The sequence below is a fragment of the Piliocolobus tephrosceles genome, chromosome 10 (genome assembly GCF_002776525.5).
Source record: "Piliocolobus tephrosceles isolate RC106 chromosome 10, ASM277652v3, whole genome shotgun sequence".
Taxonomy (NCBI): Eukaryota; Metazoa; Chordata; class Mammalia; order Primates; family Cercopithecidae; genus Piliocolobus; species Piliocolobus tephrosceles.
In genome coordinates, this window is record NC_045443.1 from 9,250,399 (window position 1) to 9,276,390 (window position 25,992).

Here is a 25,992-nt window from a genome sequence, read left to right on the forward strand (position 1 = left end):
GGAATTTTCGCCAGTCTCCATGATTCACATTGTAATTTTTTATATCTATTCTTATAAACAGAAAATGCCATTATACCTGTAATTAATGTTTAAAATTCAAATATCCTTTAGATTTTTGGCCGGGCGCGGTGGCTCAAGCCTGTAATCCCAGCACTTTGGGAGGCCGAGACGGGTGGATCACGAGGTCAGGAGATCGAGACCATCCTGGCTAACACGGTGAAACCCCGTCTCTACTAAAAAATACCCAACAAAATTAGTCGGGCGTGGTGGCGGGTGCCTGTAGTCCCAGCAACTCGGGAGGCTGAGGCAGGAGAATGGCATGAACCCGGCAGGCTGAGCTTGCAATGAGCCGAGATCGCACCACTGCACTCCAGCCTGGGGGACAGAGGGAGACTCTGCCTTAAAAAAAAAAAAAAAAAAAAAAATTCAAATCTGTCCAGTTATCTGCCACACAAGGACTGTAGAAACTATCCCACTGATCTTTAAAAAGGGGATAAACCCAAACATTCATCAATGGATAAATAAAATGTAGAATGTGGTTTATATATACAAAGGAATATTATACAGACTTAAAAAGGAACAAAATTCTGGCACGTGCTACCACACTGATAATTGTTGAAGACACAGTGCTAAATAAAATAAGTTAGACACAGAAGGACAAACATTGTGTGATTCCACCAGAAGGACGAACATTGTGTGATTCCACCAGTATGAGGTGCCTAAAATAAACCAATTTACAGAAACAAAAAAATGGAATGGTGGCTTCCAAGAAAGGAGAAAGGAATTGGGATTTGTATTAGGTCTGTGCAGAGAAAGAGGATCAATAGGATGTGTACATACATAGAAATAGATTTATTATAAGGAATTGACTTTTATGATTATAGAGTCTGGTAAGTTAAAATCTGGAGTGTGGGCTGCCGGACTCGGTTGGCAAGTGGAGAACTGGGAGAGTCGATGGCTTAGTTCCAGTCCATAGACGGCTGGAGAATTCTTTCTTATTTGGGGAAAGGTTAGAAGTTAATTTTGTCTTTTAGGCCTTCAACTTTTGGATGAGGCCCACCCACATTATGCAGCGAAATCTGCTTTCCTCTGCTGATTAATATGTTAACCTCATTTAAAAGCATCCTGTCTGGGAACCCCATGGCCCAGTTAAGAAGACACATAAGGGCAACACGGTGGCTCACGCTTGTAATCCCAGCACTTTGGGAGGCTGAGGCGGGCGGATCACTTCAGGACAGGAGTTCAAGACCAGCCTGGCCAACGTGGTGAAACACTGTCTCTACTGAAAACACAAAACAATTAGCCGGGAGTGGTGGCGGATGCCTGTAATCCCAGCTACTCAGGAGGCTAAGGCAGGAGAATTGCTTGAACCCAGGAAGCGGAGGTTGCAGTGAGCTGAGATCACGCCATTGCAATCCAGCCTGGGTAACAAGGGCGAAACTCCATCTCAAAAAGTAAAAAAGACACATAAAATTCAATTCACCAACACAGGAGTTATTGCTTGTTGCGTACAGAGTTTCAGTTGGGGAAGATGGAAAGTTCTGGAGATGGATGGTGGTGATGGCTGCACAACAATGTAAATGTACTTAATGCCACTGAACAGTACACCCAAAAATGGTTAAATGGTAAACACTTTATGTTCTATAATATTCATGGCATCCAAAATAACTGAGTCAGTATAGAAATGATAATATGCCCTTTTCAGTGTGATATCGTTTCAGTGTTTTTTAATTTTTTTTTTAATGGAGTCTCGCTCTGTTGCCCAGGCTGGAGTACAGTGGCACAGTCTCAGCTCACTGCAACCTCCACCTCCCAAGTAGCTGGGATTACAGGCTTGCAACCAGGCCCAGCTAACTTTTGTATGTTTAGTGGTGACAGGGTTTTACCGTGTTGGCAAGGCTGGTCTCGAAATCCTGACCTCAAGTGATCCATACCTTCCTCGGCCTCTCAAAGTGCTGGGATTACAGGCATGAGCCACTGCGCCTGGCCAACTTTTTCAATTTGGTCTCAAATACTCTGCACATAATCAAAGGAATACAGGAAACAGGGAGGAGGGAAATGGAATCCTCATTAGGCTGTCAATATTGGTAATTTTTCCTAACAGTTTCTTATGTGTTTTATTTATTTATTTTATTTCCATTCTTCCTTTGTCTATCCTTTTCTTTTCACTTTTATTTTTTTCCTGGAGCAATTTAAAGTAAATGCCGGATATCATATCATTTTGCTTATAAATACTTCAGAAGACATCTCCAATAGAGACATATCTGGTTAGGAGGTTGTCAAGGGAAAATAGAAAAGTATTCTATCAGTAAATACATATAGACATACTTGCGGGTCTCTCATGTGACAGTCTTTGTGACATGTGAGAGTCAATCACGGATTTTACTGAAATATATTATTTGATGGGTAATTCAACTGTGCTGAATATTAGTACTATACAAATAGCTATTATCTATTGGGTTCTTATTACGCTCCAAGTACAAAGTTTGTCATTTTTACCCAGCTCGTCATTTGAATTCCTATAGCAATGTGACATTTTTCACAAATGTAGTGTGAAAAAGCTTATCATTTTTACCCAGCGTGTCATTTGAATTCCTATAGCATCGTTATCAGGTAGACATTATCTCTAATTTCCAGACAAAGACATAGATTCAAAGTATTAAGATTTTCCAGGACTGCAGACTAAAGGAAAGTACTGAAACTAGCTCTTTCTGGTTTCAAAGCGCTCTCTGCTGCTATGTTACACTGGCACTATATGAACTAGTAGCCCCAGATAAATTCTAAAATTACCCAGGACACCATTGCTGGAAATGGGAACCATATGTGATTCACCCCAAAATTCTTAGATCTGTCGCCAAATAAAACAGTGAAAATTAAAAGAGAATACATGTGATTTCTAAAAGACACCATATAGAAACAGTCTGCTAAGTGAAATTAGCAAACAAACATTGCAATAAAATATTTTGACCCAAAATTCTAGCACATTTTTCACCAATGTGGTGGGACTTACTCTCTTTGAATTTCAGTTTCTGTATCTGAAGAGTGGGTACAATATCTCTCCTCTAATGCTCATGAAAAATAGTTCTCCCTTTCATAAATTGCTTAGCGAAATATCCTGAAACACCTTCAGAATCGCCACTTTCTCCACCTGCAATACACATAACTCAAGAATTTGCGTCAGCGAACTTCCCAATATGAAGCAAAGCCTCTCCTTCCTCCTACCAATGATTGAGTCATTCTTCTATTAGATAACAGTAGCTATTTAAATACTTCAGCAGAAGCTCACATATTTTTAGTTTGTTGAAGTTCGTGACTGCTTCACTCTCTCATTCTTAGCTTGAATTTGGAAATGACTTTTGATGACCTAAAGATCCAGACTATGAAGGACCAGCCTGACGAGAAGTCAAATGGAAAAAAAGCTAAAGGTACTAGGGATGGGAAAATGTGTACAGGGAAAGAATCCCAGTGTTAGCCCCAAAATGTAAATTCACCGAAATATGGGATTAGAAAGCTAAACACCCAAGTATGGGAAAAGAGAATTAATACCATTTACTTAAAAGAAAAACAAGAAGGCTGTAATGATGATGATGATGACAACTTATTTATAACAATTTATACTGAGTATTTACTACAGGTTATTCTATATGCTATTCACTTTAAGTGTATTATTTCTCGGGATCTTTACAACATTTTGAGATTGGCACTATTACTATCTCCCTTTTACAGAGAGCTAACTGGGCATCAGAAGGGCTGACAACATCATCTAGTTTTATGGAGCTAATAAGTGGTAGAGCTAGGACTGTACCACAAACTCCCATTTATCCAGAAGTCAATACATCGGAGGACTCGGGAACCAAATTTATCTGGTGTATATAATGATAATTTCTGTAAGTGTCCTTCAGGCACTACAAAAACCTGAAGTTCCTCATGAATTATGTAGGCAAAGTAAATGATATTCAGTATAGTTCAGCATAAGTTACATTTTGGTGTGTACTACTGCTTTGAAAAACTATAAGTTCTGTTTGACACATACAGTAAATTAAATTGCATAGGTATAAATTAATTCATAATCCCAGTTCCACAGACAATCTGGGTAAGTTGCCTTGTATTCTATATCCATTCTGAGGGAAATGAACAGAATATAAGGAGAGAAAGACAGAAAAGTATTGTCAGAAATTTGAATAAAGGAATTCCAAATTATATTTCCAAAAACAAAACAGAAATTTCTCTCAATAGAGAACGTAAGTGTGAGCATGGAGTGATTTAACATTTGAGCTAATGAACTAAATTGCTATAAAAACAGTGCTGGCATTTATAGGTAAAACCAGAAGTGAACAATGATCATTTGTTTCTTTACTCACTCATTATTTGTGTAGTAAATATTGAGGGCATGAATTTACAATAATCATGAGATTGATTCTTCTTTCAGAATCTTGGTTAGATTGGGTACCTACTGCAAAGAATCGGATTGGTTTCTGATTAGAAAATCACTAGGAGGGGCAGCAGTTGGATTAATGATCTCTGCCTACCAAGGACACAGGTCAAAAGGGAATCTATAGAAAAAGGAAACACGTACCTTCCTTCACAGAGTCCTGTGATTTTCTTTTTCCTCTAAAAATTCAGTTTTTCATTATTTGAGAGTGATGAGGCCAGGCACAGTGGCTCACGCCTGTAATCCCAATACTTTGGGAGGCTGAGGTGGGCAGATCATGAAGTCAGGAGTTCGAGACCAGCATGGTGAAACCTCGTCTCTACTAAAAATACAAAAATTAACCTGGCGTGGTGGTGCACACCTGCAATCCCAGCTACTCAGGAGGCTGAAGCGGGAGAATCGCTTGAACCCGGGAGGCGGAGGTTGCAGTGAGCCGAGATCGTGCCATGGCACTCCAGCCTGGGCAACACAGCAAGTCTCCACCCCCCCCCCCCAAAAAAAGAAAGTGATAAGAGTATCTGATGCCTTACAGTGTGGAATGAACGGTGACCAGAGAGTTGAAAGACTGGTTGAAAGATTTACATAGAGGTATTTGCCCCTGAGGCTAGAACTAGGCAATTATTTGCAAGAGACACAGCTATCTTTTACAACTTCTCTGCTAGCTTGTCACATACACTCTAGAAGCCAATAAGTATTGAATCAGAGGATGAACCATATTTATCCCTTTCAAGTTTCTATCTTCTTGTTATCATTTGTGGAGTCTAACACAGTACCTTTGACATATGAGAACTTTGAATATATCTGACTACTGCTTGACTTGGATCATTATACATTCACATTGTATAATTCACATTGGAAATTATATTATTATAATATTCCAGGTCATGTAGCTACTGACAATTAGACTAAAGACTTATTTTTGGGTTTTAGCATTTGTGTGTTCTTAAGCAAGTCAATAAACCTTTCAGTCTCCTTATTTGCATACAGAGGATAATGATATAAGTACCTTATTTGTTTATCTCACAAGGTGAGGAAACCAAATACATTGTATGGGATGTGTTCCTACAGTAAAACCAGTAGTATCTGTGTTGTTTTTTTTTTTAGTGGTGGAGCACATAATTGGATATTCCTACACCTGTGAGCTATGTGATATGTTTTTTTCAAAATGGTGAATATTTCTCTTGTAAAATCAAGCCTACACTTGGTGTGAGTGTAGGATATGCTGTTAATATAAGCGAAATTAATATCAAGGTTTCATCCCTACTTTTCTTTGATTAATAACCCCAGTTACAAGTTGTAATTTTGGTGGACTCATAATTAAATGGCATAAAATTATTCATAAAGTTATTTGAGGTAATCTCAGTTGATTAACTGAAGAAAGCTTGTTTGCTTTATGTCTGACATTTGTTTATGTTACTTATAAAACACACTGTGTGTGTGTGTGTTCGCGCACATGTGTACACGTGTTCTATATTAAAAACTTCAGGCTCTCTGCACTGTGGATGAAGCTGATTCAGTCAAGCTGGACTGTGAGTTTCTTGAGGAGTAATTGTGGGGAAAGTAGATAAAGTGTAAGCTTTAGAATCATATATTTAGATTCAAATATCTGGTATTGAATCCTGGCTCTGAATTTATTGGCTGTGTGACCATGGGTAAACCACTTAAATTCCTTAACTCTCCCTATTTTCCATTCCTAAATGTGTATGATGAATTATTTGCAGAGCTATTCGGAGGACTAGTGGTATGGAATGCAAACTATTTATGTCTATTTACTAAAACATAAACAGAGTAAATCACCAAGTACAGACAGGCTCCAAAGAATGGTTCGCTTACTTGTTCCCTCTTTTTTGTCTTTCTGATTCTATCCTCTGTCACTCTAGGCCTTCAGTTTCTTTATTCTCCATGGTGGTGCCTGGTTGCTGTGACTCTAGCAGTCCTCTGCCTGGGATTAGTAGTGACCATTATGGTGCTGGGCATGCAATGTAAGTGCTAAAATAAGGAACTGATGTTTATTGGGGTCGGGGTGTTGGAAATGAGGTTAATAAATATGGTTTATAAGTTCTTTTCATAACAACTACCAACAGCCTTGACGTAGATTCATTTTAGGCAAAATGTTTTTAGAGTGACCGTGAAAATAAATGGGTGTATTGTTCACCTTCAAATGGATAGAGCCATGAAATAAAATTACAATAGGTAGGCCTTTTTTTATTTGTTTGTTTTGTTTTGTTTTGTTTTCATAACTTCATGGATAGGCCGGGTACAATGGCTCACGCCTGTAATCCCAGCACTTTGGGAGGCCAAGGTGGGTGGATCACCAGAGGTCAGGAGTTCAAGACCAGCCTGGCCAACATGGCGAAACCCCATCTCTACTAAAAATACAAAAATTACCTGAGTGTGCTGGCACATGCCTGTAATCCCAGCTACTTAGGAGGCTGAAGCAGGAGAATCACTTGAACCGGGGAGGTGGAAATTGCAGTGAGCTGAGATCACACCATTGTACTCCAGCCTGGGCAACAGAGCGAGACTCCCTTTCAAAACAAACAAACAAACAAACAAACAAACAACAACAACAAAAAAAACCCTCACGGATACAGCCTGTTTAAATTCTAGAATGATGGATAAGATAATAACTTAAAGTTACTAATCTCCGAGATCATCTGAGAGGCCCAAAAGTAAAAGAAATTGTATTTAGCTTGCAGAGTTTTGATAGAGATAATTAAATACCATTTTAATGTTAAGAACCAGAAACACAATCTTAATAAATAAAACATTTAAAATAAAATATGTTTCACATTTATAATAAGAGTATTTAGAAAAGAGAAGATATTTAGAAAAAAAAAGAAGTGAAAAGAAGATCTGGAGTGGCCAAGAAGGAAACAAAATGGTGCCCAACATTCACCTGACCTGCCTGTGAATTTAGATTGTAGATCTGAGTTGTTTAGGCTACCCAGGATCCAGGTTTTTATGGCCATTGAAGTGCTATTTGCTTCTTAACTGCTGTTCAAGTTCACAAACTATTTTATTTTAAATTTGTGAATACTTAGGGCCTTTCCTAGTGACTAGGAGAAGTGCCCTTGACTTAGTGGTGGTGGTCAGAAAAATCTTCTGAGCCTTTGGTCACCTTATAACAGGATCAAAGCTACCTTCAAACCAAGCGGTCTGCTTTGTATTGCACCATCAAAATTCAGGAACTGAGACATTTGACCCTTAACATGTTATTGCCTGCTTGATTTCACAACCTTCACTTTATCTTCACTCTTCCTAAAATGTACTGTGGCCAAGGGGGAAAAAAAAAAAGAAAAGAAAAAATGCTTTGGGGACTCTTGTGACACAGTGTGTGTGGCTGTCTCAAAAAAGGGGTGTATGTCACAGTTCTTAAAATTAGGAAGTCTGGAAGACTAGACAGAATGGGAGGAGATATAGCAGAGGAATTAAGACATAAATAGAGTAAATCACTAATGACAATTCCTACTAATAGTCGCTGAGTCTGGTGGGTGTCTATTTTAGGTTTTCCTTATTTTATTTATTCTAATGCTGTACTGATTATCTTGTGATTACTTTTAATTTGTAACTCAATACAAAAAAACTTGGGTTTTTTTTTTTTTTTTTTTTTTAGACGGAGTCTCCCTCTGTCACCAGGCTAGAGTGCAGCGGCACTGTGATTCCCCTGCCTCAGCCTCCTGAGTAATTGGGACTACCGGCGCATGCCACCACCCCCAGCTAATTTATTTGGTATTTTTAGTAGAGATGGGGTTTCACCAAGTTGGCCAGGATGGTCTCGATCTCTTGACCTCATGATCTGCCTGCCTTGACTTCCCTAAGTGCTGGGATTACAGACCTGAGCCACTGTGCCTGGCCAAAATCTTGGTAATTTTTTTGAAAAATTACAAGTGGTTGCAATGTTCCTGACATTAAACAAAATACTGCAGGAATATTCAAGAACCTCCCAATCTGTAATTTCTGAGTAAATTTGGGTCATTTTTCAGCAGCTTATTTTATTGTCAAAATAGATTTAATTCTGTTTTGATTTCCTCAAAAAGTCCCTGGAGGGATTTTTATTTGGATTAGAACTGCAGTCTTAACGCAACTGTGATTCAGTGTCCCAGGTGTCTCACCTCCTAAAGCAACAGCAAGCAAACCTAACTCACCAGAAAAATAAACTGGAGGGACAGATCTCAGCCCGGCAACAAGCAGAAGAAGCTTCACAGGAGTCACAAAACGAACTCAAGGAAATGATAGAAACCCTTGCTTGGAAGCTGAATGAGAAATCCAAAGAGCAAATGGAACTTCACCACCAGAATCTGAATCTCCAAGAAACACTGAGGAGAGTAGCAAATTGTTCAGGTATTGAGAGAAGAGTGGGTCAGGAGACATAGTGGAAGCTTTCTGTGCAATCATAACTGTTTTTTGGAAACAATTCTGGGCTCAAAATTGGTCTATTGTTATGCATATCATTATTCATTCGTAATGTTCTATATAAGAAGTTCTCAATTTCTTTTTCTTTTTCTTTTTTCTTTCTTTCTTTTTTTTTTTTAGATGGAGTTTTGCTCTTTTGGCCAGGCTGGAGTGCAGTGGTGTAATCTCTGCTCACTGCAATTTCTACCCCCTGGTTTCAAGCGATTCTCCTGCCTCAGCCTCCCAAGGAGTTGGGACTACAGGGGCCCACCACCACGCTCTGCTAATTTTTGTATTTTTAGTAGAGACGGGGTTTCACCATGTTGGCTAGGCTGGTCTCGAACTCCTGACCTCAGGTGATTCACCCACCTCAGCCTCCCAAAATGCTAGGATTACAGGTATGAGCCACCGCACTTGGTCAATTTTTAATTTTTTAAATTTTATTTTATTTTATTTTTTTATTTTAAATGGAGTCTTGCTCTGTCATTCAGGCTGGAAAGCAGTGGTATGATCTCAGCTCACTGAAGCCTCTGTCTCCTGGGTTCAAGCGATTCTCCTGCCTCAGCCTCCTGAAGTGCTGGGATTACAAACGTGAACCACCACACCCAACTAATTTTTGTACTTTTAGTAGAGACAGGGTTTTCCCATATTGAACAGGCTGGTCTCAAACTCCTGGCTTCAAGTCATCCGCCTGCCTCAGCCTCCCAAAATGCTGGGATTATGGGTGTGACCCACTGTGCCTGGCAAGAAGTTCTGAATTTTTTATCATGACAACCCTATGCTATGTCAAATCCTTGAGAAATCTGATTTAATTAAGCATAGCTTTTGGTGGGTTTAAGTTTTCCTTCTTAATAAGAGCCTCTTCTTTTTAAAATTTTAGTTTTGATATTTGTCTTTCTCCTTTTTTTTTTTTATTTTTTTATTTTTTGAGACAGGCTTGCTGTGTCACACCCAGGCTGGAATGCAGTGGTGTGATCTCAGCTCAAGGCAACCTCCACCTCCCAGGTTCAAGCGATTCTCTTGCCTCAGCCTCCTGAGTAGCAGTTTTGAGATTTTTCTTGAAGAATTCTGCCACCCCCACCCCTTTCCATAGATCCTTATCTCTTTCCATTCCAATGCATTTTAGTCATTGTGTTTCTTTTTCTTTGGGGTCTTTTTGTCCTTGCAACTGTCTACCCCTAACTCTACATTAGCTCATTCTATGGCATTATTTCTTAAAGTGTACTACATCAACTTATTTTATTTTATTTCAATTTTTGGAGATGGGGTCTTGCTCTGTCGCCCAGGCTGGAGTGCAGTGGCCTGATCTCAGCTCACTGACACCTCCGCCTCCAGGGGTTCAAGCATTTCTCGTGTCTCAGATTCCTAAGCAGCTGGGATTACCGGCACCCATCACCACGCCCGGCCTTTTTTTTTTTTTCTTTTTTTAGAGGGAGTCTCGCTTTGTCCCCCAGGCTGGAGGGCGGTGGCACAATCCAGGCTCACTGCAACCTCCACCTCCCGGGTTCAAGTGATTCTCCTGTCAGGATTACAGGCACCCACAACCACCCTTGGCTAATTTTTGTACTTTTAGTACAGATGGTATTTCACCATGTTGGCCAGGCTGGTTTTAAACTCCTGACCTCAGGTGATCCGCCTGCCTCGGCCTCCCAAAGTGCTGGGATTACAGGTGTAAGCCACTGTGCCAGGCCCATCAATGTAAATAGAGCCAATGGAGGCAGACTAGCTTGCAAGCCTTGCGCAGATACTTCAGATTAGACAAAAATCTGAGGAGTCCAAGAAGTCTATTTATATAAGAAAAAATGAGTGATTTTTAGTTGTCTAAAGGGACTCAGAATCCAGAGGCAGGCAGAAATAGTAGCATCTATAAGAAAACTATGATGTGAACTCTGATATTGTTACAGAAGCTACTGTATTATTTGGTCTTTCTGCGCAGTATGTCATTACATCAGGCATATGGTTTTAGGCATAGGGAGAGTGAAAAGGTGTGAGATAGAGTCATTCAGAGGTACTTTATTTCCTTGGAGGTGCATAAATTAGTGCCCCACTGTCAGGATTAGTAAACAACTTCCTCTAATAAACAGAGATCTCTCTAGCTTCCTGCTTGCACAATTTACTTAATCTCAACCACATAATTTCTTTGAATAAAGAGTATAAAATAACAGTTCACAGGTACCTAAGCTTTTCCTTGATAGGTGAAACCTTGAGACCCGGATAAAGTGAAATGATAATAAAAAGTAATTTTGTGTGATGTTTTGCAGTTTATTAATCCCTTCACTATTTAAAGGTTATTTACATTTTCTTTTTTTTTTTTTTGAGACAGAGTCTCACTCTGTTGCCCAGGCTGGAATGCATTGGCCGGATCTCAGCTCACTGCAAGCTCCACCTCCGGGGTTTATGCCATTCTCCTGCCTCAGCCTCCCGAGTAGCTGGGACTACAGGCGCCCGCCACCTCGCCTGGCTAGTTTTTTGTATTTTTTAGTAGAGACGGGGTTTCACGGTGTTAGCCAGGATGGTCTCGATCTCCTGACCTCGTGATCCACCCGTCTCGGCCTCCCAAAGTGCTGGGATTACAGGCTTGAGCCACCGCGCCCAGCCTACATTTTCAAAATTAACAGAAATTTTTAGACAAACTAATTTTTAGCAAGTGTCAAACATATTTAATCTCTTTAAAGTTGGAGCTTGCAAGGAAATGAATATACCACCTTCAAGAAGGCTTAAAGGGAGAAGGTTTATCTATTAGGGATAGGAATGTTTATAAAAGCGGACATAACCACATACTAACCAATGATTTATATCACGGGCAAGGCCTAAGAGAATTTTGTCTTTATCAGTTGTATGAGATTAAACCTGTAACAGGACCATCAGAACTATCTCTCAGAGATGCCCTGGATGAACAACTAATGAAAAACAATAAGTGATATGTCTGATGCTGGCAGATATACCAAGTAACGTGTTCCATTCCTTGATAGTGTCAGGTAAAGGCTAGTTAGTAGAGATACCAAATAAACTTCTGCCTTTCATCAAAAAGGCTTTTCTTTTTTTAGATGGAGTCTCGCTCTTTTGCCTAGGCTGGAGTGCAGCGGCGCCATCTCAGGTCACTGCAACCTCCGCCTCCTGGGTTCAAGCAATTCTCCTGCCTCAGCCTCCTGAGTAGCTGGGATTACAGGTGCTCACCACCACGCCAAGCTAATTTTTGTATTTTTGGTAGAGATGAGGGTTCACCATGTTGGTCAGGCTGGTCTTGAACCCCTGACCTCGTGATCCACCCACCTCGGCCTCCCAAAGTGCTAGGATTACAGGCGTGAGCCACCGTGCCCGGCCCATCAAAGAGCTTTGAGAAGTCTTTAAAAAGTAATACTAAAATCCCACATTAAGAAAAAAAAAAAAGCCAGGTCTTCCCAGTTTGAGGCAAATTTTATCTTTTTTTACTAAAAAGTCTGTGGTCTTCAATGTATATATGAGGGGGGGGAGATACTGAGAGGTTATTACATGTTTGCTTTAGGCCAACAAGCTAGTGAAATGCAGGGCCTTTGCAGGAATAGACTTTACATTTAGCAATGCAATGTGTGGTGATTCTCAAACTTTACTATATGTAAATAGATTGTTAAAAGTGGCAGATTACAGATGTACCTCAAGATTCTGTATCAGAATGTCTCGAGAGCGTCACTGAGAAACATTACCTCAAATGGTTCTAACTTAGAGCTTGGAAAGGTAGTATGTTATCAATGGTGAAACACCCAGACTCTAGAGTTACATTGTCTAGGTCCAGATTCTCTTCTATTTGTCAAATGAAGAAAATGACTGGAACCTATCTCAAAAGAGATACTATGGGCGGGGCGCGGTGGCTCAAGCCTGTAATCCCAGCACTTTGGGAGGCCGAGACGGGCAGATCACGAGGTCAGGAGATCGAGACCATCCTGGCTAACACGGTGAAACCCCGTCTCTACTAAAAAATACAGAAAACTAGCCGGGCGAGGTGGCGGGCGCCTGTAGTCCCAGCTACTCAGGAGGCTGAGGCAGGAGAATGGCGTAAACCCGGGAGGCAGAGCTTGCAGTGAGCTGAGATCCGGCCACTGCACTCCAGCCTGGGCGACATAGCGAGATTCCGTCTCAAAAAAAAAAAAAAAAAAAAAAGAGAGATACTATGAGGATTAAATGAATTAATATCTGTACAGTACTTCCAATAGTTTCTGGCACATATTGAGTGATATTTGTGCTTGTTAAATTATAGAACAAATACAAATATCACTTACTATGTTTATTTTTGTGCACACACACATACATGCAGTTAGTTTAAACACTACATTTTGTAACGTGTCCTTCTTACTTTGTCATAACTTGGAAAACTTGCCCAGACTGTCTTTTTAGTCCACAAAAACTTATATATATATCTAAATATATTTTTTTGAAACAGAGTCTTGCTCTGTCACCCAGGTTAGAGGGCGTGGCATGAGCTCAGCTCACTGCAACCTCTGCTTCCTAGGTTCAAGTGATCCTTCCACCTCAGTCTCCCGAGTAGCTGAGACGACAGGCGCACACCACCATGCCCGGTGAATTTTTGTGTTTTTTGTAGAAATGGGGTTTCACCATGTTGCACAGGCTGGTCTGGAACTCCTGGCCTCAAGCGATCCACCCACCTCAGCCTCCCAAAATGGTGGGATTATAGACATGAGCCACCACCCCCAGCCAAAAACGCACATATTTTTATATTTACATAATATGATGGGGTTAGGCAAACTAAGAAGTAAGAAGCTTGCATTGACTGCTTTCAACTTGGTCTCTTTTTCTTTTTATAAACATCAGTTTGGTGAAAAACCAACTTAGTGTTTTGTATGTTCTTTCTCATTCACTTTTTTCTTTTGTTTTTCAGTTCCTCCTACTTCCTCCTCTCTGATAAAGCCTACTCTTATTTAGTGGTTTTATGCCACAGTGAGAATGAAATTAAAATGCTGCCTTTCTCAAAGATTTTGATTTTTCACATTTCGGTTGTAGTGTAGACCAGAGTACTTTGTTTTCCCTTGAGGAGATCGAAGAGATGATGATGATGATGGTGATGATAGTGATGATTTAGGGGTTCCTGAAAGCATCCATAAACATGTAGACATTAGTATATTTTACCTATTGTCTAAGTTATGTTTTTGGTTTGGTGGACTCCCTGTGAATTTTGCTACTGAAAATCTCCTTATTTTCTAAAATCTTATTTAAATTGCGATCCTCGCTTTATATTAATATACTATGCAACAACTCTGTACAAAAGAAATATAGTATGTAGTACATATATATCATTAAAATTTCTAGTAGCCACATAAAAATAAAAAAGAAGCAGATAAAATTAATTTTAGAAACATATTTTGTTTAACCCAAGATATTTGAAATATTATTTCAATACTAATCAGTATAAAAATTTTAATGGGCTACTTTACATTTTTTTTTTTTTTCAAACTAAGTTTTCAAAATCATTTGTGTGTTTTACACTTGAGGTACATCTTAATGCAAACTAGCCACGTGTGGTGGGTCATGCCTGTAATTGCAGCACTTTGGGAAACTGAGGCAGGAGGATTGCTTGATGCCAGGAGTTCAAGACCAGCCTGGGCAACATAGCAAGACCTGTTTCAATTAAAAAATATATATATTTTTAAGAAATGCAAACTAGCTATATTTCTAGTACTCAAAAATCACATATGGCTACTGTATTAGAGCACACATGCCTAAAAGCAAGGCACATAGTATTTAAGCCTAAATTCATTATTCAAAGATATGAAGCTTTAAAATCCATAGCATTACTTTTTAAAAATAGCAGAATGGCTATGAAATATCTATTTCCCCAACCCTCACTTTCTTTGTTTCAAACACAGTTTCTAAAATTACATGCTAGCTTAACTTGCTTTTCATCAGGGGAAGTGAAAATGCTAAATGGGAAGTACATTTAGGTTGCTAAAATCAGTATGCTTTCTTTCTTTTCTTTTTTTTTTCAACAAATGGAGAAATAAGGACTCTGGGGCTATTTAGGTATTTGAAGAACCTGGGTAAAATTTTACTTAAGAAGTAGTGTGGGCAGGGCGCGGTGTCTCACGACTATAATTCCAGTACTTTGGGAGGCCTGGCCTACGTGGTGAAATTCCATCTCTACTAAATATACAAAAACAAAAACAAAAACAAAAATAAATAGTATGCACCTGAGAGGACTGAGGGGATATTTGATTTAAGAACTGCAGAACTGCTTTTACACAAACATAATTGACTGAGTAGATATACTACCCTTCCTAGCTCCTTGTCCGCAAGACTGGATCTGGCATGAAGAAAACTGTTACCTATTTTCCTTGGGCTCATTTAACTGGGAAAAGAGCCAAGAGAAGTGCTTGTCTTTGGATGCCAAGTTGCTGAAAATTAATAGTACAGCTGATCTGGTGAGTGTTTATGGGTATTTGTTGGGCTGAAGTATTGGTTGACAGGGAAATGAATCTGGTTTAGACTGTCACTGCAGGAATTCTTGTTTGAGAGCCAAAATGTCTGTTTTTTTTAGCTTAATCTGATCTCCAATTTTGTGCATGACCTTGGACTGACAGGCTCTGTAGTATCTCTAGGCTTCAGTAACTGTCTGCATAAAACAATCAAGGGGATGTCAGAGATCCCTTTTGGTTCTTTAGTTTGGTGGATCTAACACTAACTGACTTTCAGATTCTAAAACCACCATGTGGATTCCACAAACTCAGAAACATTATTCCCCACAGGACTTCATCCAGCAAGCAATTTCCTATTCCAGTTTCCCATTCTGGATGGGTCTGTCTCGGAGAAACCCCAGCTATCCATGGCTCTGGGAGGACGGTTCTCCTTTGATGCCCCACTTGTAAGTTTCCCATTCTTTTTGATGCCTCTCTTGTCAGTTTCCTATTCTTTGCTGAACCTGCTAGTGAAGTCACTGCCTGCATTCCATCAATGTTCTCTTCTTGCCAGAGAGAAGCTTGGGGGAAATTTCTCAAAGTCTCCTTCCTTACCTCTTTCACAAAAAGATTTACTTATTAACCATTCAGACCTTTTCTTGAGTTTTCCTTCCCACGTTTATTACTGATTGGAGTCTTTAAGACAAAAAGTTTCAAAAGCTAAGTTTCTGAAACAAGGTGGCAGTAAACCTAAGTATTTTGTTGTTGTTCTTTTTGTTTTGTTTTGTTTTGTTTTTCTTTTTTGTTTTGTTTTCCTGCCTGCAGATTTAGAATCCGAGGTGCTGTTTCCCAGACATACCCTTCAGGTACCTGTGCATATATACAACGAGGAGCTGTTTATGCGGAAAACTGCATTTTAGCTGCCTTCAGTATATGTCAGAAGAAGGCAAACCTAAGAGCACAGTGAATTTGAAGGCTCTGGAAGAAAAGAAAAAAGACTTTGAGTTTTATCCTGGAATTTAAGCTATTATTTGTCTCTGGGCATGAGAGCCCAGAGAACTGTCATTTAGCTGGCTCCTTCGCAGAAACTGGGGCTGCAGGGGCCTGGCACCTTTATGTCAACATTTTTGATTCTAGCTATCTGTATTATTTGACCTAGCTTGTCCCAAGCTTCCCTGCCAGTCTGACGTCCATTTTCCCCTTTTTATCTTAAAATTTGACTCCTCTTGAAGCTTGAAAATCCTCTGCACTGAGTCTTCTTTACCTCATTATCACCTTCCCCTCACCCTCCTAAAATTGCATAAAAGACAGAACATGGAGAACTTACTCAAATGCAGGCAGAGAGCAAAAAGGGGAAACACATCTGGGAAAAAGTGCACATGAAGAAACCAAGAAGGACAGAAGCCATCCCGAAATGAAGAAACTCATGTTCCTAACTGTAAAAGATACTACTCCTTGGTTTTTAAACTGTGGTCCATCTCCAGACTCTAACATTTACAGACAGACAGACAGACAGACAGACACACACACACACACACACACACACACATTTTGGGACAAGTGGGGAGTCCAAGAAAGTACTTAGTAAATGAGTGGTGTTTTCTGTGAGCTAATCCACAACCTATTACCACTTCCTGAATCAGTTATTATTTCTTCATCTTTTTTCTACCAGAGAACAGACTAACAGCTTTAACCCTTCACAACAGTTCTTGTTAGAATCATGGGATGTGTGGCCCAGAGGTAAGAATAGAATTTCTTTCACTAAAGAACACACCTTTTGTAGATGACCTCTTCTCAACTCTGTTTTGCTATGCTGTAATTCCGAAGCATATAAAACGAAAAAAATGAAGACACTCAATCTAGAACAAACTGAGCCAGGTATGCAAATATTGCTGAATAGACACAGATGGAATTAGAAATAGATCTTCTATTTTTAGGCTTCTATTTCCTTTACACCCATTCTTCACAGCCTATTCTACTTTAAAGGAAACCTTTTTATTTTGGTGCACATAATCTAGCAGGAATCTTTTTGTTTTGTTTTTTTTTAAAGAGCTGTATCATCCTTACGAAGGTATGAGATGTTTGCTTTTGTCAAAAGCTTTATTGAGATATAATTAATGTAATTGATAAGTTTTCACACCTTGTGGAGAACATGCATACCACAGTTAACATATCCATCATCCCTCAAAGTGTCACAATGCCCCTCCCACTGACTCCTCCCCAGAAAACCACCAATGAGCTTTCATTCTATATTTTGTAGAGTTTTATGTGAATGGAATCATATAGTATGCCTTTTTTTGTCTGGCTTCTTTCACTTTGCATAATTATTTTGAGATTCATATGTCTCCATCTTGCTGCTCGTGTGAATTCATTCTTTTAAATATTTGTTGAATATTCCCTTGTATGGATATACCACAATTCGTTTACCCATTTACTTGTTGATGACATTTGGGTTGTTTTAGTTTTGGGATATTACAAATAAAGCTGCTGTGAACATTTGTGTACAAGTCTGTATGAACATAGGATTTCTTTTGTCTTGGGTAAATACTTAGGAGTATAATGTTTGCATCACACAGTAAGTGTATGATTAACTATTTAGGAAACTGCCAAACTGTTTTCCAAAGTTGTACCATTTTACATTCCTACCAGCAGTGTATGAGTGCTCCAGTTCCACCTCATCCATGCTAGAATTTGATATGGTTCGTCTTATAGTCTTAATGATTCCAATAGATATTTAATGGTATATCCGCATAGTTTTAATTTGTATGTCCTACAAATTTCTGTTTGTTTGTTTGTTTTTGAAACAGAGTTTCGATCTTGTTGCCCAGGCTGGAGTTCAGTGGTGCAATCTCAGCTCACTGCAACCTCTGCCTCCTGGGTTCAAGCAATTCTCCTGCCTCAGCCTCCCAAGTAGCTGGGATTACAGGCGCCCACTATCATTCCCAGCTAATTTTTGTATTTTTAGCAGAGATGTGGTTTTACCATGTTGGCCAGGCTGGTCTCAAACTCCTGACCTCAAGTGATCCTCCTACCTCAGCCTCTCAAAGTGCTGGGATTACAGGTGTGAGCCACCGCCCCAGGCAAATTTTTAGAAACTTATTTACCATCTGTATTAGGTAACTTTGGTAAAGCAACTCTACAAACCTTTTGAGAATTTTTACTTAGTTTATTTTTCTTACTGTTGAGTTTGAGAGTTCTATATATTCGGGATAAAAACCTTTTTATCAGACAAGCATCTTGAAATGTTTTTCCTGTCTTTTCTTTTTCTTTTTCTTTTCTTTTTTTTTTTTTTTTTGAGATGGAGTCCCACTGTTGCCCAGGCTGGAGTGGCGCAATCCCGGTTCACTGCAACCTCCACCTCCTAGATTCAAGTGAGTCTCCTGCCTCAGCCTCTCAAGTAGCTGGGATTACAGGTGCCCGCCACCATGCCTGGCTAATTTTTTTGTATTTTTAGTAGAGATGGGGTTTCACCATGTTGGCCAGGCTGGTTTTGAACTCCTGACCTCAAGTGATTTGCCCGCCTTGGCCTCCCAAAGTGCTAGGATTACAGGCATGAGTCACTGCCCAACCTGTCTTTTCATTCTTTGAACGATATACTCATAAAACGGAAGTTTTTTTTTATTTTAATGAAGTCCATTTTTATATTTCTGCTGCCATTTGTAAGAACTCATTCCCCAACTCAAGGTCACAAACATTTTCTCCTTTGTTTTTTTTTCTAGACATTTTATAGTTTCAGGTTTTACATTGAGGTCTATGATTTCTTTGGGGTTAAATGTGAGTTACGTTTGTTGAAAAGACTATTTTTCTTTACCGAATTGCTTTTGCACTTTCTCACCAATCACTTGTCTGTATATGCGTGGGATTATTTCTAAACTCTCTATTTTAGTTCATTGATTGTTGTATTTTTATATTTGTGTATGTTTACACCACCACCACATTATTTTGAACACTATAGTTTTATAATAAATCTTTTTTTTTTTTTTTTTTTTTTTTGAGACGGAGTCTCGCTCTGTAGCCCAGGCTGGAGTGCAGTGGAGCGATCTCGGCTCACTGCAAGCTCCGCCTCCCAGGTTCACGCCATTCTCCTGCTTCAGCCTCCCGAGTAGCTGGGACTACAGGAGCCCGCCACCACGCCCGGCTAATTTTTCGTATTTTTTAATAGAGACGGGGTTTCACCGTGTTAGCCAGGATGGTCTTGATCTCCTGATCTCGTGAACCGCCCGTCTTGGTCTCCCAAAGCGCTGGGATTACAGGCTTGAGCCACCACGTCTGGCCTATAATAAATCTTAAAATCATGCAGTGACAGTCTTTCAAATTTAATTTTCTTTTTCAAAGTTTCTTTGGCTGAGCTATGTCACTATCTTTTCCGTATTGATTTTTGAATTGGCTTATTAATTTCTACAAAAACTCGTTTGGATTTCTGATTGTGATTACATTGAATCTACAAGTCAATTTGGGCTGAATTGAAACCTTAAAAATATTGATTTTTCTGACTCTTGAATAGAGTATGTCTTTCCATTTATTTAGGTATTTTAAAATTTTCCTGAGCAATGTTTTGCAGTTTTCTCTTACAGATATTTTTACATATTTTGTTAGCTTACCATATATATTTCATAGTTTCGATGCTACTGTACATGGAAATTATCATTTGTAATTTTAATTTCCAAATGTTTATTGCTAGTATGGAGAAATATAATAGACTTTTAAATATTAACCTTATGTTCTGAAACCTTCATAAACTTATTTCTTTCTTCTAGTAACTTTTTTTGTAGACTTCATCAGATTTTCTACATAAATAATCATGCTGTGTGTGTGCCAGCAGAAGCACTTTTATTTTTCCTTTCCAATGCTTTTATTTCTTTTCCTTGCCTGAACCTCCCGTTCAATGCGAAATAAAAGTAGTGAGAACAATATCCTTATTTTGAACTTGATCCTGAGAAGAGATCATTCAGTATTGCACCACTAAGTATGGTGTAAACTGTATGTTTCATAGACGTCCTTAATCAGTTTTAGAAAGTTCCCTTTTACTCCTTGCATTCTTAGAGGATTGATCAGGAATAGGTGTTAATTTTGTCTAATCTTTTTCTACATCTATTGAGAGGATTACATATACATTTTTATTTAAAAAATTTCTAGTCTTTTTTTTGTAAAAAATTGCTAGTCTTTTAATGTGAATTATACTCATTAATTATATAAGGTTAAAACAATTTAGGATTGCATTATATTAATGGATTATATCTGTTATGTGCATTATATTATCGGTTATTTCTGTTAAAATTTGGCTTAGAATGTTTGCAACTATATTTATGGGTTTTTTGCTTTGGTTCGTTTTGTTTTGGTCTTTTAGAGGTAGAGTCTTACTCTGTTGCCTAGGCTGGACTGCAGTGGCATGACCATAGGTCACTGAAGCTTTGACCTCCCAGGCTGAAGTGATCCTCCTGCCTCAGCCTCCAAAGTAGCTGGGACAACAGTGACCACAGGCATGCACCATCATCCCCAGTTAATTATTTTAATTAGAGAGAGAGAGACAGGCTCTTCCAATGTTGCCCTGGCTGGCCTTGAAATCCTGGGTTCAAGTGATCCTCCTCAGCCTCTCAAAGTGCTGGGATTACAAGTGTGACCCACTTTGCCTGGCCAGTTATTTATTTATTTTTTGGGGGGGGGGGCGGAGTCTTGCTGTGTCACCCAGGCTGGAGTGCAATGGCACAATCTTGGCTCATTGCAACCTCTGCCTCCCAGGTTCAAACGATTCTCCTACCTCAGCCTCCTGAGTAGCTGGGATTACAGGTGCCTGCCACTACACCCAGCAAATTTTTGCATTTTTAGTAGAGATGGGGTTTCACCATGTTGGCCAGGCTGGTCTCGAACTCCTGACCTCAGGTGATCTGCCCGCCTAGGCCCCCAAAGTGCTGGGATTACAGGTGTGAGCCACCGTGCCCAGCTGTGGCTAGTATTTTTAAACGTAGTTTTCTTTTTATGGCTTTGCCTTGTTTGAATATCAGATAGATATTTCTCAATGTCAATTTTTCTGGAAGATTTGGTTTAGAGTTAGTACTATTTCTTCATTAAATGTTTGATACAATTTACCCCTGAAGTCATCTGGGCATATGGTTTTCTTTGTTGTAAGGTTTTTAACTACAGATTCAGTTTCTTTTTTTCTTTTTTTTTTTCGAGACCAAGATTTGCTTTGTCGCCCAGGCTGCAGTGCAGTGGCACCATCTCAGCTCACTGCAACCTTCGCCTCCTGAGTTCAAGCGATTTTCCTGCCTCAGCCCCCCAACTAGCTGGGATTACAGGCGTGAGCCACCATGTCCGTCTAATTTTTGTATTTTAGTAAAGATGGGGTTTCACCATGCTGGCCAGGCTGGTCTCGAACTCCTGACCTTGTGATCCGCCCGCCTCAGCCTCCCAAAGTGCTGGGATTACAGGCGTGAACCACTGCGCCCGGCCAGATTCAGTCTCTTTAGATGTTGAGCTGTTCAAAGGATTCCTTCCTCCATGAGCTTTAGTGATTACTTTCTTTCAAGGAATTTATGAGCTTCATCTAAGTTGTTTATTGGCCTACTATTTTAAAAAATTATTTTAATATCTGTGTAATCTTTAGTATTGCCACTTCCTTCCTGACAGTGTTAATTGTATGTTTTTTGTTTTCAACTAATGGTCTTAGCTAGAGATTTATCAATTTCATTTTTCTTCTCAAAAAAGCTATTTGGTCAACAGAGACAAGATGGCCAAATAGACGCAGCCAGGAAGCAGCACTCCCGCTGACAGAAAGGGAGACTGGGAACCCTGTTCAGGTTCTGGAACACCAGGACCAGTTCCTGGCCCTGAACAACCCTTGGCAAGGCAGCCCACTCTTGGCTGTGGACCTCTAGGATCCCAGTCACAGGAGATCCTACAACTCCCCATGAACATTTGAACTGGCGTGGAGATATGCCCTACAAGCAGGCAGAGGCAGAACTCCAGGCGGCATAGAGCCTGGTGTTTTGTTGTTTGTTTGTTTCGCTGTGGAGGCAGTTCCAGTGGAACATGGCCATACGCACCCATCCCCCAAGGCTACTGGTCTTCTTCCGAATAACTCTAACCCCACTGACTGCTGTGCAAAGAGAAAAGCAGGGTCAACTTTCCCTTGGGACTGGGGCACTTCTGTTCCCCAGGACCTCTTGCCCTCCAGCCCCTCTCAAGTCCTCTGCCTGGCCGCTCTAGGAGCGTGTTAACAGTGCAGCCTCCACTGCCCATCCTGGGTGCTTTGCAGGCCGACATGCTTGAGGAGTTCTTTCCCAGCCGCTTGGGAGCACTTCTAATCCCTCGTCGCAGCCCGTGCTCGAACCTGGGGTGCAGGATGGCCGATGTGCTGGCAGGGGCCAAAGCCCTGGGCTGCGGCCTGCAGCTCCGCAGTGCAGAACCCAGATTCATGGCCTGCACTCCAGCGGGCGCGAGTCTCAGAAAACCGAGGAAGTGATATGCCCAGGTTAGGGACAGGCGCGGAAGAAAGGTCTGCCAGCCATAGGTCTCTGCCTGAGGGAGCTGCCCAGCCCGGACAACCTAACAAAGGAAATGCAGGCATGACGATAGTGACTGGAGGGGACTCTCCCAAGGCTTAAGAGCTGACCTGGTGGGGTCAGCTCCCCTTGCTGGGCCACACCACGGGACATTGCTGCGAACTCGCTGAAACGTAAAAAAGATCCGCAACGCTGGCCGTTACTTTATGCGCCATCTGCTGGATGATAGCCCAAATTACACCAAAAATATTCTGGCAATATATTAAATATTGGCCTGGGAAACCAAGGGCAAGAATCCAGCCACAAAAATTTTGTACAGAGCCTTGGCCCTCTGACAGCACTCATAAATGAAGTAAATGACTAGATTCAACTTACACCACAGTTAAAGGAATACCAGCCCTCTCAGATGAGAAACAATTTTACCAATTAAAAAGTAAGAGTGTCCCCTTACCTCCAAATGAGCACATTAGCTCCCCAGCAATGGCTCTTAACCAGAGTGAAATGACAGACATAGAGATTAGAATCGGGTTGGTAAGGAAGCTCACTGAGACTCAGGAGGCTGTTGAAACCCAATCCAAGGAATCCAGTAAAATGATCCAAGAGCTGAAAGATAAAAAAAAACTTTTTTCTTTTCTTTTTTTTTTTTGAGCTGGAGTCTCACTCTGTCACTCAGGCTGGAGTACAGTGGCATGATCTCAGCTCACTACGACCTACACCTTCCAGGTTAAAGATATTCTCCTGCCTCAGCCTCCCAAGTAGCTAGGATTATAGGCGAACGCCACCATGCCTGGTTAACTGCTTGTATTTTTTGGTAGAGACAGAGTTTCGCCATGTTGGCCAGGCTGGTCTTGAACTCCTGACCTCAAGCGATCCACATGCCTTGACCTTCCAAAGTGCTGGAATTACAGGCGTGAACCACTACACCCAGCCTGAAAAAAAAAAAAAAAAAAACTTTTAAAGAAAGAACCATACTGAACTTCTGGAATTAACAAATTTACTACAAGAATTTCATAATACATTTGGAAGCATTAATAGCAGAATAGACCAAGCTGTGAAGAAATTCGAAGACTGGTTCTTTGAATTAACTCAGTCAGACAAAAATAAAGAATTTTTAAAAAATGGACAATAGAAATATGGAATTATATAAAGAGACCAAACCTATAACTCTTTGGTATTCTTAAGAGAGGAGAGAGAGTAAGCTATTTGGAAAATGTATTTGAGGATATGATCCATGACAATCTCTCCACTCTCACTAGAGATGCTAACACAAACATTTAAGAAACACAGCGCCTGGCATGGTGGCTCATGCGTGAATCCCAGCACCTTGGAGGTCAAGGCGGGAGGATCACTTGAGGTTAGGAGCTCAAGACCAGCCTGGCCAACATGGCAAACCCCATCTCTACTAAAAATATAAAACTTAGCTGGGTGTGGTGGTGCATGCCTGTAATCCCAGCTACTTGGGAGGCTGAGATAGGAGAATCACTTGAACCTGGGAAGCAGAGGTTGCAGTGAGCCAAGATCCTGCCATTGCACTCCAGGCCAGGCAACAAGAGCGAAACTCCATCTCAAAAAAAAAAAAGTGCAGAGATACTAGATGCAACAGGCATTCCCAAGGCACATAGTTATCAGATTCATCAAGGTCAATGCAAAAGAAAAAATGTAAAGGCATCTAGAGAGAAGGGTCAGGTCACTTACGAAAGGAGAACCATCAGGCTAGTAGCAGACCTCTAAGCAAAAACTTTACAAGCCAGGAGAGATTGGGGCCTATTTTCAGTGCTCTTAAAGAAAAGCAATTCCAACCAAAAAATTTATGTCCTGATAAACTAAGCTTGACAGGTGAAGGGGAAATAAAAATCTCAGACAAGCAAATGCTGAGGGAATTTGTTACCACTAGACTAGCCTTACAAGACGTCTTTATAGGAGTGCTAAAGATGGAAATGAAAGAATGATACCTGCTATCACAAAAATACATTTAACCACATAGCCCACCAATAATATAAAGCAACTATGCAATAGAAACTACAAAGTCATCAGCTAAGAACATGATGACAGGATCAATGTCACATATCAACACTAACTCTAGGCCAGGTGCACTGGCTCATGCCTGCAATCACAGCACTTTGGGAGGTCAAGGTGGGCAGATCACTTCAGGTCAGGAGTTTACAACCAGCCTAGCCAATATGGTGAAACCCTGTCTTTATTAAAAAATACAAAAATTAGCTGAGTGTGGTGGCGTGTGCCTGTGGTCCCAGCTACTCAGGAGGCTGAGGCAGGAGAATCACTTGAACCCAGGAGGTAGAGGTTGCAGTGAGCCGAGATAGTGCCACTGCACTCCAGCCTGGGCAACAGAATGAGATTCTGTCTAAAAAAAAAAAAAAAAAAAAAAAAAAAATCATTCTGGTTTGGTGATGCGTGCCTGTAATCCCAGCTACTTGGGAGGCTGAAGCATTAGAATCTCTTGAACCCAGGAGGTGGAGGTTGCAGTGAGCTGAGATCGTGCCACTGTACTCCAGCCTGGGTGACACAGTGGGACTCTGTCTCAAAAAATGAAATAAAATAAAAATACAATAAAAGAGGAACTGAATGAAATTGAGTTGCAAAACACCATATGAAAGATCAATGAAACCAGGAGCTGGTTCTTTGAATGAATAATAATGATTGATAGGCCATAAGGTAGGTTGATAAAAAAAAGCAAAGAGAAGATCTGAATAAGCACAATCAGAAATTACAAAGATGACATTACAACCAATTCCTCAGAAATACAAAGGATCCTAAGAGACCATTATGAAAACCTCTAAGCAAATTAAAAATCTAGAGGAAATGGATAAATTCCTGGAAACATGTACCTTCCCAAGATTGAACCAAGAAGAAAGCAAAAACCTGAACAGACCAATAACAAATTTCCAAATTGAAACAATAATAAAAAATCCACCAACCAATAGCACTCCTCAACCAGATGGCTTCACAGCTGAGTTATAGCAGATGGACAAAGAAGAAGTAGTATCAATTCTACTGAAATTATTACAAAAAAATTGTGGAAGGGGCTCCTCCCTAATTCATTCTATGAAGATTCGGACACAACAAAAAAAGAAAACTTGAGGCCAACATCCTCAATAAACGTAGATGCAAAAATCCTCAGGAAAACACCAGCAAACCAAATCCAGTAGCACATCAAAAAGTTAATTCACCACAATCAGTTGGGTGCAGTGGCTCATGCCTGTAATTCCAGCACTCTCGGAGTCTGAAGCAGGAGTGTTGCTTGAGCTCAGGAGCTCAAGAC

General features: G+C 40.3%; 1 protein-coding gene across 2 annotated transcripts in view; it reads left to right on the forward strand.

Annotated features, from left to right (window-relative positions):
• The window catches only part of OLR1 (oxidized low density lipoprotein receptor 1), a 29,752-nt gene extending 12,034 nt beyond the window's left edge, over nucleotides 1-17,718 (forward strand). For both annotated transcript variants that reach the window (XM_026455785.1, XM_026455784.1), the window contains exons 2-7: nucleotides 3,337-3,425; nucleotides 6,313-6,414; nucleotides 8,531-8,776; nucleotides 15,098-15,237; nucleotides 15,562-15,677; nucleotides 16,036-17,718. In XM_026455785.1, coding sequence (XP_026311570.1) covers nucleotides 3,350-3,425; nucleotides 6,313-6,414; nucleotides 8,531-8,776; nucleotides 15,098-15,237; nucleotides 15,562-15,677; nucleotides 16,036-16,177 — 822 coding nt within the window. In that variant the 5' untranslated portion in view covers nucleotides 3,337-3,349 and the 3' untranslated portion in view covers nucleotides 16,178-17,718. The remainder of the gene's footprint in view (nucleotides 1-3,336; nucleotides 3,426-6,312; nucleotides 6,415-8,530; nucleotides 8,777-15,097; nucleotides 15,238-15,561; nucleotides 15,678-16,035) is intronic.
• The last annotated feature ends 8,274 nt before the right edge of the window (nucleotides 17,719-25,992 follow it).